We start from the raw sequence: 16,311 nt of genomic DNA, 5'->3' as shown, positions 1-16,311 counted from the left end.
TCCCATGTGAAGAGAGTTTGTTATAATGAACCTGCCTGCATTAGAAATCCCAGATACTTTCTATAGAGAAATTTATTTACATCTCTCAGGAAAACTGTAGTTTGATTCATTATCACTTTTAAATAATAATATTTGTATGTACTCGGGTTGTACATTTAGATTAATATGGTATTGAGTGAAAACTTTATCAATTATAATTAGTATACCCCAAAATTTGTTGTATAACCATTTTAATATTTTCTCCTAAAGAATTACATTTCTAATGGCTATATTGAATTCATAATTAGCTGAAGAAAATTTAGAAGCCAACATGAAAATGGGATTAGATTAACTGTCATATAACAATGCACTAATATATTACAAACTAAATATTTCATTAGTTGTAAGCACACCTTTAACAATTTTTAAGAGCTAAGGAAAATGTGACAGTTTTCAAATGTTGAATCTTGACTAAAAAGTAACCTGGATATAGAGATAAAAGGAAGAAAGGAGAAAATTTGATATAATAGGAGTTGATAAAACAATAAAATAGGCAAATTGCTGATAGAAATGTGATAAAACATATTTGTTCTGCAAAGATTCAGATAAACTAAGGTATGAGTGATACTTAGTTATACAGGGAGATAAATGACGTTTGGTATAGTCCCCTTCAGTTGGGCATTTTGGCTAATAAAGAAGACAATCAGCAAGTTAATTATTTTTTAGGGTGCCCCCTTCCATTCTTTTTCCTAGTCCTAAGAATTAAACTCAAGGGTACTCTGCCCTCTGAGCTGTATCCCTATCCTTTTTTATTTTGAGACAGAGCTTTGTTCAGTTGCCCAGCCTGGCCCCCAATTTGCAATCCTCCTGCCTCAGTCTCCCAAGAAGCCAGGATGACAGGCCTGTAACCACATACCCCACTTGGGAGTGCTCTGCAGGCTCTCCCAGCACCTTGACCCTTGCGATGCTGGGTTTTTCTGACTTACAATGATAGCAGAAATAACTCACATGTAATTAGCTTCCCAGTTTGCAACAAGGAAAAAGAACTAAATTTAGAAGCTTGCACCCAGGAGTTATACCTTATCCCTGGAATGCCTTTTTTTGTTTTTCTTATTCCAGGTTGTCTCTGCCATCTACCTTCCCAAAGAGTACCATTTGGGTTCTTTGTGGATTTAACCTACATAGAAGAGGTGTTCTATTCATTTTCATTGCAGTTTGTAAAGAGTGATACAGAAGAATAGTCCTGTATTCTATTCACAGATTATATCTGGGTGCCATTTGTCAGACATGAACTGTTAGGGAATTGAGACCATTGGTTGAACAGGTTTTGAGTTCTTCAATCCTATTAATTTTGAGAGCAAGCAAGTGGTCTACATTAGTTTGCCATCTTGTTCTACAATAACAACTTACTGTGTGTGCATAATACTGACATTGACTGAAAACTCACGATGTATTCGGCACTTTAAAATACAGCCCTTTCCCTAATTCTCACAATTGTACTATGAAACTGGCACTATTATTTATCTCCATATCTTTAAGATAAGGAAATGAGACTTTTTAATCTACTGTTCAAGAAAAGAAAATAAATTTTAAGTAACATGCAGTGTAACATGGAAAACAAATCTCAGAACAAAAACAAAACCAGATCTGTCCCAAAGCCAGAAAATTCTCATGTGATTGACTTTGTACATGGCACAGATACAGAATAAAATGTAAATGTAATTGTCTTATCTGTAAGTTATCTAAAAGTGTGGGCTCATACACCTGGAGTGGCCTATATTCAGGCATACACACTCCAATCTTAATAAAATGGAGACTTTGAAGACTGCAGAAAAAACTTGAGTGACAAGTTTTGCTGTTTCCTTCTTGGGGGTTCAGAGTGTACCTTTCTCAAGCCCCTCAGTTTAATTCCAGGGTAACATGTACCTAAGATTCAGCTCTATGTTATAACTTAATGACAGACTCGTTCAAGAGCTCCCAGACAGGTAGGAAAATAGGCACCATTTACCTACATGTACCTGGGTGCTACCATTGCCACACATGCCAAGGACTTTTTTTTTGTTTCAAACCTAGAACCAAGCGTTTCTCTCATAGTCCCACTGTCATTCTTGTTTTCCTCTATTTTTCTCTTCTCTTCACTTATTGACTATTCAGAAATGTAATCTCTTCTATTATGGAAGTAGTATCATGTTTGCTTAGAGGAAATAAGTGTGTAAAGACATTGCATTTAGGGTGAACCATATCAGCTAATGAAATATTACAGAGAGGCAGATAAATAAGAAGAGCACTTGGAAGATGAGACTAGAGCATGCCAGGCTTGGTTTTGGTTTACAGTAAGCTGAACTGCACATTTAAATGAATCTCACTCTGCCTGATGATAATATTATGAACAGTGATTTTGCTTTCTCCATAATTTATACTTTTCTGCATTATTATACAGAGAGACTGTTATATTTCTCTTTAGGTATTTCCTAGAAATGTGCTCCCAAATTTAGAATATTTTGACAAGAGAACATAACTGTAATACACTACCTACATTAATACACAAAGAGATTCTTATTTTTAATTGTATATTGCCTATAAATGTATTCCCAAAGTACAAATTCTTGATCTAAGAACATAATTGTAGGTCCAACTCCCAACATCATTATATAAGAGATTCTTATTCATTTTCTTTAGGGATTTTCTAGGAATATATCTCAAATTAGAATTTCTTGATCAGAGAATGTAATTGATTTTGGCTTTGAATTTTGTTTTGTGAATTTAACCTATGTGAAAAAGATGTGCTACTCCTCATTGCTATGTTTAAATGTTGATGCCAAAGAATACTATGTTCTATTTATAGATTATATTTGGGCACCACTTGTCAGAGATAGAATATCAAGGAATTGAGCCTATCGTGGTTCCTTATTTCATTCTGTTCTTCTGCATAGTTGCCTACAGGAGCATGGAAGTAAGCCCAAGAGTAAACACTGCAGTTGTTTTGCATACGCCTAGGTTTCTAGTAGACTCTGGACAGAGGTTTTTCCATTTAAGACATTTAAACGCATAATTAATGCTGTGAGTGTTGTTCCTATGGATGTTTTGGAGGTATGGAAGAGTAATCAAAGAATATTTGTCCTAGAAAGCTTGGAGGGCTTTCACTGGGGTGTTAAACTGTTTGGACTAAACCATTTCTCCAGTAGATGGCACTCTTAGACCTTGGACCCCAAAGTTCACAAGTTGATGACTATTTCTTTGCATTGGCCACAGATCATAACAGAATCCATGCCACTGACGTCTTACATGCTGTTTGGTATCTTACCACACAGCCTATTCCAGGCCTCTCCACCGTGGTTAATGATCCCGGATCAGCAAGTGATTCAGGTATGCATTAAGTATATCTCTCCTCCCTTGTAAAACAGAAATGAGTGTGTGTGTGTGTGTGTGTGTGTGTGTGTGTAAGAGAAGTAAAAACAAATGGTGTCTGTTTACTACTTCTTAAATTTTCTATTACTTCAACTTTCTCTTCTCAGATTCTGACAGTGGATTTACACATGGACATATGGGATTTGTGTTTTCAAAAATGCATAATGCGGCAGATGATAAGTATGGATGTCTTTCTGGAAACATCCCTGCCTTAGAGTTGATGGCATTGTATGTAGCTGCAGCCATGCATGACTATGACCACCCAGGGAGAACTAATGCTTTCCTGGTTGCTACTAGTGCTCCTCAGGTAAATCTTTACATTTTGATTAGGAGGAATAATTCAATGTAGAGATTTTTCTGAAGACAATTAATTTTATCAGTCTGATTTCTAATAGGCACCAACTAAATAGATGCCAAACTATACTGAGTCCCAAGATAAAATTCTTAGAGGCATGCTAGTTGTGAAAAGATATCACAGTTTGTTCTAAGATATTCATGGCAAGGATGCAACATTTACACTTAGGGCATTATTGTTCCTTCTCAGTTACTCCTATAAGAAAATCTACTTGAGTTCAGTAATGAACTCCTCAACAAAGAAAAGGCAAATTGTACATATGTCTCTTACTGTAAAGATTAGAGAACCAAATCTATCTTGGATTTTTAAGACTGTAAGTTTTCTTGATATATAAATGATATTCCTCAGAAATATACTTATGACAATTATTATTCTTAAGGCATATCTGGTGGTTGGCAGGAATTTAGCAACAATTTGTTTCATTCATTTTAGGGAAAATTTTTACCTAAACATGAGATTCAAGAAATAACAATAAAACATTCTGAGACCCTCTGCTCATTCTAAAGGATCTAAAATGATTCTGTATTTACCTTGTTTTCTCGTTTATTGTGTTTTATCCTACTCTCATCCATTTCTACAACGTCTCTTCTGAACCATTCTAGAATATTCCTTGAATTTCCTTGAATTATAGAGTAGTTCTTGAATTTATATACAATAAAAATATTGTTTTTTCTTGACCACATATTTTTTCTTCTTTCCACAAGTCCTTCATAGATTAAAATTAGTTTTCCAGAAATAGGCAGAAATTCTCTTGCCAGAATAATTTACTACTCAGATTTTCTTCCATATTTTTTACTTACCTCAGTATTGATATTCATGTGCTTAATCTCATACTAGTCTTCAAGCATTTTTGTAGGCAACTTCTCTCTTTTTTTTCTTGAAGTTTCCCTCAGCTTTATTTGAGAATTCCAAAATAAGTAGATGTTTACTATATATGTTACTATACTGTACTAGGTAAAGTGTGATATTTCCCATGTCTGATTGTGGGGTGAAGATGTTTTGTTTGTAGACTTGTTAGGGATTTCATTCCTCTTCAATAATTATAAAAGGAGGTAATTCTTACACCAGATATTGAAATTAACCAAATTAGCTTATATAGAGATAATTGATAATATATTTTCGTATGTGTGTATTCTTGTGTTTATGTTTAAATTCTTGTACCTTGCAAAGAAAAAGATTTTATGAAAAAACAAATTCTAATAAGGCAAGCCAGGGCCCTTTATTTGCTGTAATTTTGGAAAAACACAAAAAGTTTCAAAAAATGGGCCTTATATTACAAAAGAAAATTTAACCAAGAAACATAATCAACAGTCAAGATATGGAAGTGAATAATTCTAAATAACCAGCAAAGGCAAGATTGTTTGTTGTTGTTGTTGTTGTTCCAAGAACAAACTAGCTATTTTGCATATTCTTATTTATTTTTGTGATTCTTTTAAAAACTTAAACAGTTGAACTCTTAACTCTCTTCTTATTTGCATAGGCGGTGCTATATAATGATCGTTCTGTTTTGGAGAATCATCATGCAGCTGCTGCATGGAATCTTTTCATGTCCCGGCCAGAGTATAACTTCTTAATTAACCTTGACCATGTGGAATTTAAGCATTTTCGTTTCCTTGTCATTGAAGCAATTTTGGCCACTGACTTGAAGAAACACTTTGACTTCGTAACTAAATTTAATGCCAAGGTAATTAGATTTGTACCAATCTTCACATTATAGCCAAATTAAAAGATGTCATACGATCAAAGTGTGGAGCAAAATTCAATTGCCATCAGCTCTCATACATCAGCTGTGAAAACAAAGTGCAATAAAATATTTAACCAGAAGCAGATATGTAAGGTATTGGTCTGAATCTAGGTACCTAAGAAATTGTAGTGTTGTGTGCGTATATTATGTTTTTTTATACAGATGAACAATAAATTCTGAGTATCATTACATATTTAATTTGCTCTCATCTGTATGACATATTTATATAAATGATCTAGAAGTACTAAAGATCAAAAAATTAAAGCAAACTCTTACATTAAACATAAATGCCCAAATATTAATTTAGAAAAATTTCTTATTATATCTATATTATTTTAATAATAATTGCTAATATAAGCTAACTTCAATAGCACTTATGGTCAATTCTATAATTCATAATTATTATATCCATCAGTTATTTTAATTTTTGGATGAACTCTTTTACTATTAATTTATACAAGCCAATAACATTATCTTAAATAGGTAAGGTCTCAGTGATTTGGTATTCTGAGCTCCACATGGTAGAAAGAGAATTAGTATTCTATTGTTCTTTTTTTTTCCTGTTCAATTTTTGCTTTCCTTGAGATAAAACATTTAACTTTGTCCTTCAAACAGGTGAATGATGATGTTGGGATAGATTGGACTAATGAAAATGATCGTCTCCTGGTTTGTCAGATGTGTATAAAGTTGGCTGATATCAATGGGCCAGCTAAATGTAAAGAACTTCATCTTCAGTGGACAGAGGGTATTGTCAATGAATTTTACGAACAGGTAACTTAAGTGCTTAGATTATCTCAAGCGGTATATTTGGGCTGCTCATTAATTCACCAAAACTTCCAAAGAGCTGTAAAGTATGACTATTCTGTTTCATATTCATACTCACAGTTTTGATCAAGGAGTTAAAAAAATATTATGGTAGGGGCCGGGGATTTAGCTCAGTGGTTTCGCCCCCTGCTGTGCAAGCACAAGGACCTGAGTTCGATCCCCGGTACCAAAAAAAAAATATATATATATATATATATATATTATGGTAAAAATCAAACCTAACTATAACTACAGAGCTCTAAGATAAAGTTATTTTAATCATCTTGGGGGAAGAGATAATGAAATGACATAATGAGACATTAGGAAGACCTTTGAAATTCTGTTCTTCTATGGATTAATTTATAATAATAAGAGGTTTAAATTTATGTGGAGAAATATATTACTTAAGTTCATTTACTTTTCTAATAGAGTAAAAAATAGCATATAAGACAACTCCAAAAAATGGACATGTTATTTGATGTGCTGAGAGGTTAACAGACTACCAAAAACCTAGGACAATAACAGAAGTATGGGATGATACTCCCCATGGAGTCCTAACCCAACTCAGTTATCCTTGGAGCTTTCTATTTAGTATTATGAACTCTTTTAAGAAGAATGTAGAGGTGATGGTACATGGGTGAAGGACAGGAATCAGTGCCATAAAAAGACGTGGAAAAAGTGAAGATATTTATTCTAAGAGAAACAGAGATGACTGTCTTCTGATATTTAAAAACTAACATACAAATTTAGGAATAGGTTTATTATAATGTTGCTATGAAGAGTAAAGAAGGTAAATCATGTAAATTACCTGTCCAGTGCCCAAAAAGAGATATAAATATAACCCTTCTATAGACGTTATTGGGAGACAGAGTTGAAGTCCATATCAGAAGGAAATATATATTACTAAAGGTGTCCCAAAATAGGAAGAGGTACTTTATTAAGTAATAAATTGTTCCTGAACTCTTGTGTGTATTATAAGCAGTATTCACATACAGAATAAAACGTTTGTGTTTTTATTTTTAAATAATGAATTTCCTTTCAGAGGGATTAATTCATGGTCCTTCCTGAAAAATTGAAATGCAGAAAAAACATGAAGGGAAAGGGAATTCCACTAACAATAATACAACTACTTAGGCATAACCGTTGCTGATACTATATTTCCTTCCTTAATTAGATAACTTCTGGTTTATGATGTTATTTTATCCCAGAAAGTTTGAAGTAGTTCAAAACAAAACATGCACATAGTAATACTATTAAACCTATAATAAATAAAAATGTGAAGAGCAATATAATCACAGACATGGTAATCCAAACAAGATAGCAGTCTGAATTGAGCAATAAATTAAGCTTTCAAGCACCCAAGGAGAAAAGGAAAGCATGCTGGGTTGTATATTTGTTTCATTATCATTTCAAGTATTGCCTTTTAAGATCCATCTATATTCAAATTTAAGGAACACTGACTAGTGTGATAAAATTTGATCTACTGATATGTTAAGCAACTCCTTGTATTTCCCCTTGATATGGAGCCAAAACCTCAAGATCACAACATTAGTACGTAGCAGCAACTAAGCATTTTGCTAGTAATCTTAGTGATTTGGATAGAATTTCTAGCAAAGAAGTAAAGGAGTTTGCACGTGAATGTTTGGGTTTTGAATATCTATACATTTTAACTTCCAGGTGAACACTGCCCTCTCTTGGGTCTTAGACCAGTGCCTCTTACCTTTCTAGCTGGCTACTCATGGTAAATGCCTCTTCCTAGGGTGATGAGGAGGCCAGCCTTGGGTTGCCCATCAGCCCCTTCATGGACCGCTCTGCTCCTCAGCTGGCCAATCTGCAGGAATCCTTCATCTCTCACATTGTGGGGCCTCTGTGCAACTCCTATGACTCAGCAGGACTCATGCCTGGAAAATGGGTTGAAGACAGCGATGAGTCAGGAGACACTGATGACCCGGAAGAGGAGGAGGAAGCTACAGCAGCGGATGAAGAAGAAACTTGTGAAAATAATGAATCTCCCAGTAAGTTATCAAATCTAGTTCTGATAGGTTTTCTGGAGATTGTTTCCTTCATTACGTTCAGTTGAATTTTATGCTTTTCATGAATTACATCTTAGTGGGAGAGCCATGTTAAGCAGTAAGAAATAGCATTCGTTTGTTCATTCAACAGATACTTACTGAGCACCTGCTATGTGCCAGCCATCTTTGCAGATACTGAAGTGGAGCTGTGACCAAACAGACAAATAAATCTTTGCTCATGTAGACTTACATTCATGGGGTCGGGAAACACTAAGCAAGACACATCAGTTTATCTATGATGTGTTAGATACAGATATGGGAGTATGAAAAAAGGAGATATGAAATGCTCAAGAAAAAGGTTAAAATTTTAGATAAGATAACCATAGGCAAGGAAAATATACTCTAAATAAGAGAGAGATTTTTAAAATAGAGCTGAAAGAAGTAAGAGACTGATTCATTTGGATATGTGAAAAGAAGATTCCAAGGAAAGGAGAAAGCAACATGCACAAAGGTCTCCAGGTGGCCATTGGCTGGAGTGGCAGGAGTAGAAGGAGAAAGACAGAGGAAGCAGTGCTTGAAGGAAGCACTATGTAGGGCACAGTGTGGATTTTAGCTTTTACACTAAGATGAGAACCATCGGTGATTTTAAGCAGAAGAGTTAGTGGACTCATTTTAACTCTTGCTTCAGCTGCTATGTTGAGAATATTCTTGGGGTTAGAGTGGAAGCAAGGGAAGAAGCAGGAGCATCATTTAGAAGACTGTTGAAATTATGCATGAGAAGATTGTGACTTTGGGTCAGAGCAGTGGCAATGAGAACAGATCACATCTGGTAATTGACTTGGAGTCCATCTTGTGGCCAGTCTTATTTTTTAAATTTAATTGGCTATGAAAGCATTATTTTTCTCCATGCCTTTAAATATACTCTCTATTGCTGCTGCCATGAAGAAAGTAATGGCTAATAGCATAATTAGCAAAGTCCATGAGCCTTACAGTGACATGATAAAAGTAATTGTTCTGTGCTCACAGAACACAGTATGTATGTTTTCTTTCTGCCTCCACAAATGAAAGAAGTAAAACCTTAATATTTTTCAGACCCTTAATTAAATATTACCAATGAAAGATATCTGATCACCCCTCCCCTGCCCCGTTTTTAATCACAGTTAGGAAAATCAAGGACCTGGTTTATATCAACCATCTAGTAAGGAGATTTCCTGCAGTTGTCCTGATCCATTTTGTCCTCCTCAAGTCTCTGTTAGCAGCACTCATAAGCGAAAGTGAAGAGGTCATCACCAACTAGACTTGGGATAAAGAGTTTTGCGAATCAATCCTTAGGCCAGGCTTTTGTTGTTCTACTCTACCTATTAACTTTTGCACAGAACAGAGAAAACTGAAAATTGTTTCTCTTTAATATTCTACAGTCAAAATAATTCTATTTCTCTGATGCTTATATTTAAAAAAAAAGACTTCTATTAGAAATTTCGTGTTGCCCTTGGGATCAGAGTTGAAAGCCAAAACTTGGGATTCCTGAGTTATTTATTCATGTGTATGTTTAAGAAGCATATGTGAGTATTCTCGTTTTACCTTGTTTTCATTTCAGACAGCCAAGTATTTTGCTGTCTTATTCAGGAGAGGAAAGTTTATTTCTCATTGAATGATATTAGAAGGCGATATTAGAAGCTGATAAAGCTTAGCTGCTGGGAAAGCTTTGTTCCCATGGGCCCTGACCAGTTGCTGCTTGAACCCAAACACATTGAAAAGATAAACACAAAATCCAGGCACCAGGAGCAGAAGGAGTGAACCCAAGATTTTATTTCCTAGGCTCACCTTGTCAATGTAGGCTTTAGCAGTCAGTGCTACATCCAAATATTGTATTCCTTTCTGTCTGTAGGGTTAGGTCACCACACTGCATACAGAGTCTGATACCCTGCTCTCTGCACTAACGCATGGATGAGAATTTTGTGGATTCTGTTACTAATGGCTTTCCAAAGTTCACTGGCCACCTTATATTAGCATATAACATATCCCATATACAATAATTTGATATCATAGCTTTAGAAATGATATCCTTGTAGTATTTCTTCACAGCCAAGAAAATGATACACGTTGAGCAATGTCAGTATTTCTAAATATTGGCCATATACAGTAATGGGATTTAGTTAGCTACCTCATTTTACCAAAGACTAAGGCTCAGAAATCAAAATGGTATCTCAAGGTTAAAGAACCAGAAAAAAAAGCCACGTTTCTTAATTTTTAACTCCATTGCTTTCGGCTCTTCGTAATTTTAATTTCAGAACTCACATTAGCTAAGATGGTTACCTTGATTGAGCCTGATACATAGATTTCAGAAAATATTAAATTAAATATGTACTGATAACTTGTGCAGTTTGTAAAACTTGGAGATCTCCCAGGAAACACAGAATGAAACGTTTCAGTATGGTGTCCTAGGGAAAGCAGGCTTTTACTCACCTCATAATTAAATCTGAAAGATTCCTATGGTGAACTAAGAAGTTTCTAATGAAGTACTAATCTGCGTTTAGAATTTGAGCAATGAAAGGCTCTTTGTTCTGATTTCAAAAGGTTCCAGTGCTGAACAATCTGCCTCCCAATACAGACCACCTGCAGATTCTAATCTACGCAAATTTATTTGGTACAAACTTTCTTCTACGTCACCTTATTCAATACAATCCCAGAGAGGTTTATTGCTAATGTTTAACAGCATTAATAAGAGAACAGCTGCTCTCATGGGGACTGCCTGGGAAGGAAAAAGAGAAAAATCGAGCCTTTGTTAGCTTCTTCCCCACAAATGCATACAGTTTTTAGCTGGAAAAATCACCTTGAGCTGTTCAGTGTTTTGGAGGACTGTGATTCGGATCTATCCTTCAGTCAGAGGTTGCCTGTCACTCTCGTGATTCAAAGGATGGAGTTAAAAAGCATGTCAACATTTAAAAATTTCTCAGCAGAAGCTCATTGGTGCCAACCTGAGCCCAAAACAAAGTAGAAATAGACCAATAGTTCATAGCTTATATCGAACAGTAATTTTTAATTTGCTATTAAAAATTGAATATATTAATATATATTTTTATAGAAAGAAATCAATACAATTTGACCGAAGTCAATAAATAAGCATATGCAATAAAGTACATTTGAATTTTAGGTCTTGAATATCTCCCTTTTTAGGAAACTTGTGGGGATGTGAGGTCATTCCTCATGGCCCCCTTCTGCCTTGCTCTGGTGTGCTGCGGCTGGTCCCTTCTCTCTCAGCATGGTGCATTCTTACAACTGTCTTCCAGCTCGTGTGTGTGTTGCCAGAGTATGGTGTATCCAAGAGAAATTGTGCAGACACTTGTGAAAAACAGCAAGGAAGACATAAGCAAACCTTTACAGTAGGAGTCAACACTGTTGTAATGAGGGAGAGAAACTGAACTCTGTTAAAATACAAAGTGGGAGAGGTTTTAAGTGCTGGGTGAGCTAGGGAATAAATACTAGGCACCTTCCGGGGGAGGCAGCTAATTTAATGAGGACATCCACGTGTGCTAATTGGAGCATATTGAAGTTAGACTCCCACTCGCCCACAAAACTATCTTCCCTTCCCTTCCCTCCTTTCTTCTTTCACTGCCCAGCCCTGCCCTGCCCTTCCTCTCTGCCCTTTCCCTCCCTCCATCCTTCCTTCCCTCCTTCCTTCCTTCTTGCCTTCTTTCTTTTCCCCTTTCCTTTCCATTTCCTTTCCTTCTCTTCATTTTCCTTTTTTCTTCTCTTCTCTCTCCTTATTTTTTAAATTCTATTGTGATAAGAACATTTAACATTTGTTCTACTCTCTTAACAAAATTTTTAAATATAGAAATTATATAGCTCCTGTATAACACTATGCTTTTATAGTCAAAGACACTAGGTTGTGGGGACTAAACCCAGGGCCTCCAGCATGCTAGGGAAGTGATCCACCACTGGGCTACAACCCCAGTTACACCTTGCCCCCTTTCTAATTTTATTCTGAGACAAGGTCTCACTATGTTGCCCAGGCTGGTCTCAAACTTGCAATCCTGCTGCCTCAGCCACCGAAGTAACTAGAATTACATCCACCTGATACTTTTTTTTCTTTTGCTTTCTCCCCCCCCCCTTTTTTTTTTAATACTAAGACACAAACCTAGCCCTTTTTATTTTGAGTCAAGGTTTCACTAAGTTGCTTGGCTTCGATCAAACTTGTGACCTTCCTGCCTCATCTTCCCAGAACCCTAGGATTTCCTGGCTGCACTGCTTTCTTGGAGACTGCTTTACAGAGCGATGACTTCCAGGTCCCTGAAAACAACATTCCTGGGTGAAACTAGTTAGAGGCTGGGAGAAGTTTGCATACATTGTGCAAGTATTAGAGAAAAGATTTTTGGTTACAAACTTTCTAAAGCAAATGCTCTAATAGCGAGAGAAAGATATCTGCTTAACAACGAAGTCAAACTGGAGGAAATAGAACCATGGTCTTGGTCACAAGTGTATGTATGTCTAAAATAGCACAGGTGCTCAATTTTTGTCTTCTTGGCCTTTTCTCCTTCGGAGCGCAAACTCCTTCAAGGGAAGCCTAATCCATCTTTGTTTCAAAAGCATCCAGAAAATTGCTTGTCTCTGTCAATGTCAGTTTGATCAAAAAGTTCATCTCATGAATAAATGATGAATACAATAAATAAATGTTTTTAAGTTCCTGTTGATAACTCTGCCTGTGTTCATTTCTCCTAGCAGTTTTCAATTTAATAATTTTTGCTACCTGTCTTCATGATTCAAAAGTAGTTAAAAATAGGGTCTTTCTTTCTATATTATATATACAAAATTCATCTTGTAAAGTCCTGTAAAGTGCAAAAAATGTCTGTCATGTGTTATAATACTAGTGTAAAAACTACTATAGTATGTTAAAAGAATCACTAGTACTTCACTAAAGTGTTAGTAGATGACCTGTGAGAATCTAGTTCCTTTGGCACACCCCACAGCAATTGGCATTGTTTTTTGTTTTTGCTATTCTTAAATTTTTTCCTCCCACCCCTATTTTCCTTCCTCTTATGCTTTGCATTGTAAATTATAGCCACTTCATTAATTAGACTCAGATAGCCCTTCTGATCATCCTGATAACTTACACTGTTACCTATTTAACATAGTCTTAATTAGTTCTGAATTTTCTGTCAACTACTTTTTAATGTTTTTGATATCAACATTTCATTTTCACCTGGAATGGTAGAACAGAAACTGGAAAGAACGTTATTCATCTCTTACTCAATAATTTGCCTGGGGCTTTGTAGATATCCACACAAGTGGGGAAAGAAGAGCTTCTGTCCTAGGGAGGTTTACAGTCTAATGGAAGGTTCTTCACTTACCTTCCAAATTCCTGGCCTAAGTCTAAAATGATCACTCAGATGAAGGAATATAATGAGAGTCACATTATATTTTGATTACCCAGAAAAGAATGGACCTTTCTTTTAAACTCAGGCTGACTGCCTACTTTACTCTTCAATGAGGTCTCCCAGAAACCTCATGCCCTGGCCCCACACATCTGCTCCTCATCTAATGGTTCTCTTCTCAGGAGATGTGGCCACTGTCTTCTCAGTTGCTAAGGCCTGAAGGCTTGGGCTGTATTTGACTCCTTCTCTTTTTTATTCCCTATCTTCAATTGGCTCCCAAGTCCTATTGCTTCTACCTCATAAATGTATCTCATATTTATCTACCTATCTCCATTTCCATTGACCCTATCCTAATCTAAGCCACCATCATGATGCGATATCCCCCCAACTGGGTCATTTCCTTGTCTTTCTGCCACCTTTCAGAGACTTTGTCAGACTCACTACAATTGTACCTACTTTTTCAGTAGAGTGAAAGCTCCTTGCTGGCAGCATTAGGTTGATTAAATACCCCTAATCTAAAATGAGTGAGTCCAGATGTGTTTCAAATTTTTCATATTTTATTGTATTTGCATGTACGTAATCAGGAATCTTGAGGATGGGACCCAAGTATAAACACAAAATTAATTTATATACCTTATGCACATATTCTGAAGATAATTTTATATAATTTTAATGGATCTGTATTGATGATGATTTATCCCATGTGGTCAGATTGGAAGCTTTTATTGGTGGCATCATGTTGCTACTCAGAAAATTTTGAATTCTGAGCCTTTTGGATTCAGTGTTTTCAGATTTGGTGTCTTTAGGTTAGAAAAGGTCAACCTGTATCTCTCTTGTCTATCAGTGAGTTGCAGACCCTAAGACATCACTTGATTCATGCCAGATTCTTAAAAAATAGTTCAGGAATTAGCTTAATTAATCAATTATGAAATTAGTTGTTGGTCTTTAAAACATCTTCTTTTTCTTCTGTTGAAATTAAGTTGATTATTTTTGTCAATAAAGAGATATAATTCTGAGAATTCTCTTTAATGCTTTTCAACTGAAAACATTAAATTGATCACAAGAGCATGCAATTTATTTTTTTATTGAATGCATATCTGTGGACCTTTGTCATGTGTAAGAGCTGATCCTTAGAAGGATCCCTCAAAGAGCTTGTAGCCTAAAGTGGAACTGATACCTAGAATAATGAGAACAAAGTAAGCTTCTGTATTAGTTACCTTTCTGTTACTGGGACCAAGAATCTGATATACACAAGTTAAAGGAAGAAAGGTTCATTTTGGCTCATGGTTTCAGAAGGTTCAGTCAATGGTCAGCTGTCCCCAAGGCAGAAATCCCATAGCAGAAGGGAATGGCAGAGGAAAGCTGCTCAATGTGTGGCAATCAGGGAGGACAGAGAGAAGGTACAGGGAGAGCAAGAGCTACAACCTGCAAAGGCAGCTGACAGTAGCGCACCTTCAACCAGGCTCCATCTCCTACTAGCATAGTCAGCTAGGCACTCATCAATGAATTAACCTACTGCTAAGGATTGCACCCTCATGATCCAATAACCTTCCAAAAGCCCCATCTCTGTTCTCTTGGAGGACATTTTCTCTCTCCAAAAAGGGAAAACTTGATTCATGTAAACATAATGTTGTCTAGTATTAACACTTATTTGCTCCTCCTATTTCTATGTCACCTGTCTGACAACTTGTTCTTTCAACCTTAATTTCTTCATGAGATTAGGACTATACCCAACTGTAAGTTTACTTTATTCCAGATATACAAGCAGAGGATGAAGGGTTTCCAGTCCCCACCACTCACTCCCACATTCCTTCTCCATTACTGGGAAAAATTACAGAGCAGGATTGTGATTGGTCTGACTTGGGTCACATGCCTACACCATGGCCAATCCCTGTGACACAGCTTATGTTGCCATGAGGTAGACAGAGAAGTCAAGTTTAACAGCCTTTTCTATATAACTGAAGGAAGGAAAATTCTCCCCAAATAATTTAGAAAGCACAAATGTCAGATGAGATAACGACAAAGAGAGGAAGGGAAAAATATAGAAATAACGTGTACTCTGGAAAATATATGTGGAGCAGCATGAAAATTTAGAAGAAAGATTATTTCTTAGAAGAGGAATCCAGGGAAATCTGACTGGGACTTATGACTGAATCTGAATTTTATTAGTGATTAAAAACAGCATATCTGAAAGAAAAGCAGTACCAGCTGATGAGTAGATGAGTTCTTTGCATATAAAGAAAATAGAACATTTAAGCATAGTTCACAGCTATCTGCAGAAAGTGTGCAAAACATGAATTTGTGCCAAGTTGTAGAAGAACTTGGAATGAAAGTTGAAAGTTTTTTTGCTTTTTATTTGTTGTTTTTCTTAATACTGGAGATTTTACCCAGGACCTTTGTACAGAGCTACATCCTCAGCCCTTCATTTATTTGTCTGTCTATTTATAACAAGATCTCACTAAATCACTAAGTTGCTCATGCTGATTTTGAACTTGGAATCTTCCCTCAACCTCCCAAATTGCTGGGATTATGGGCATGTGCCACCACACCTGGCTCAAAATTAACTTTTTAGTTTACACAATGAAGAGGACCAACATAACAAATGTCTTCAGAGAAATCAATCTTGTAGACTTC

At 36.0% G+C, this 16,311-nt stretch overlaps 1 protein-coding gene across 5 annotated transcripts in view; it reads left to right on the top strand.

Moving 5' to 3' along the window:
- Pde3a (phosphodiesterase 3A) overlaps positions 1-16,311 on the top strand; it is a 312,783-nt gene that overhangs the window by 289,251 nt on the left and 7,221 nt on the right. For all 5 annotated transcript variants that reach the window (XM_087214050.1, XM_087214051.1, XM_021259122.2 and 2 more), the window contains 5 exons: positions 3,232-3,345; positions 3,495-3,694; positions 5,223-5,426; positions 6,102-6,257; positions 8,050-8,305. In XM_087214050.1, coding sequence (XP_087070176.1) covers positions 3,232-3,345; positions 3,495-3,694; positions 5,223-5,426; positions 6,102-6,257; positions 8,050-8,305 — 930 coding nt within the window. The remainder of the gene's footprint in view (positions 1-3,231; positions 3,346-3,494; positions 3,695-5,222; positions 5,427-6,101; positions 6,258-8,049; positions 8,306-16,311) is intronic.

This window comes from Heterocephalus glaber, unplaced genomic scaffold, assembly GCF_053883595.1.
Source record: "Heterocephalus glaber isolate CG9 unplaced genomic scaffold, H.glaber_assembly_v1.0 deba00001444, whole genome shotgun sequence".
Taxonomy (NCBI): domain Eukaryota; kingdom Metazoa; phylum Chordata; class Mammalia; order Rodentia; family Bathyergidae; genus Heterocephalus; species Heterocephalus glaber.
The sequence above is the reverse complement of the archived record's forward strand: the minus strand, read 5'-3'. Positions and strand labels throughout refer to the sequence as shown.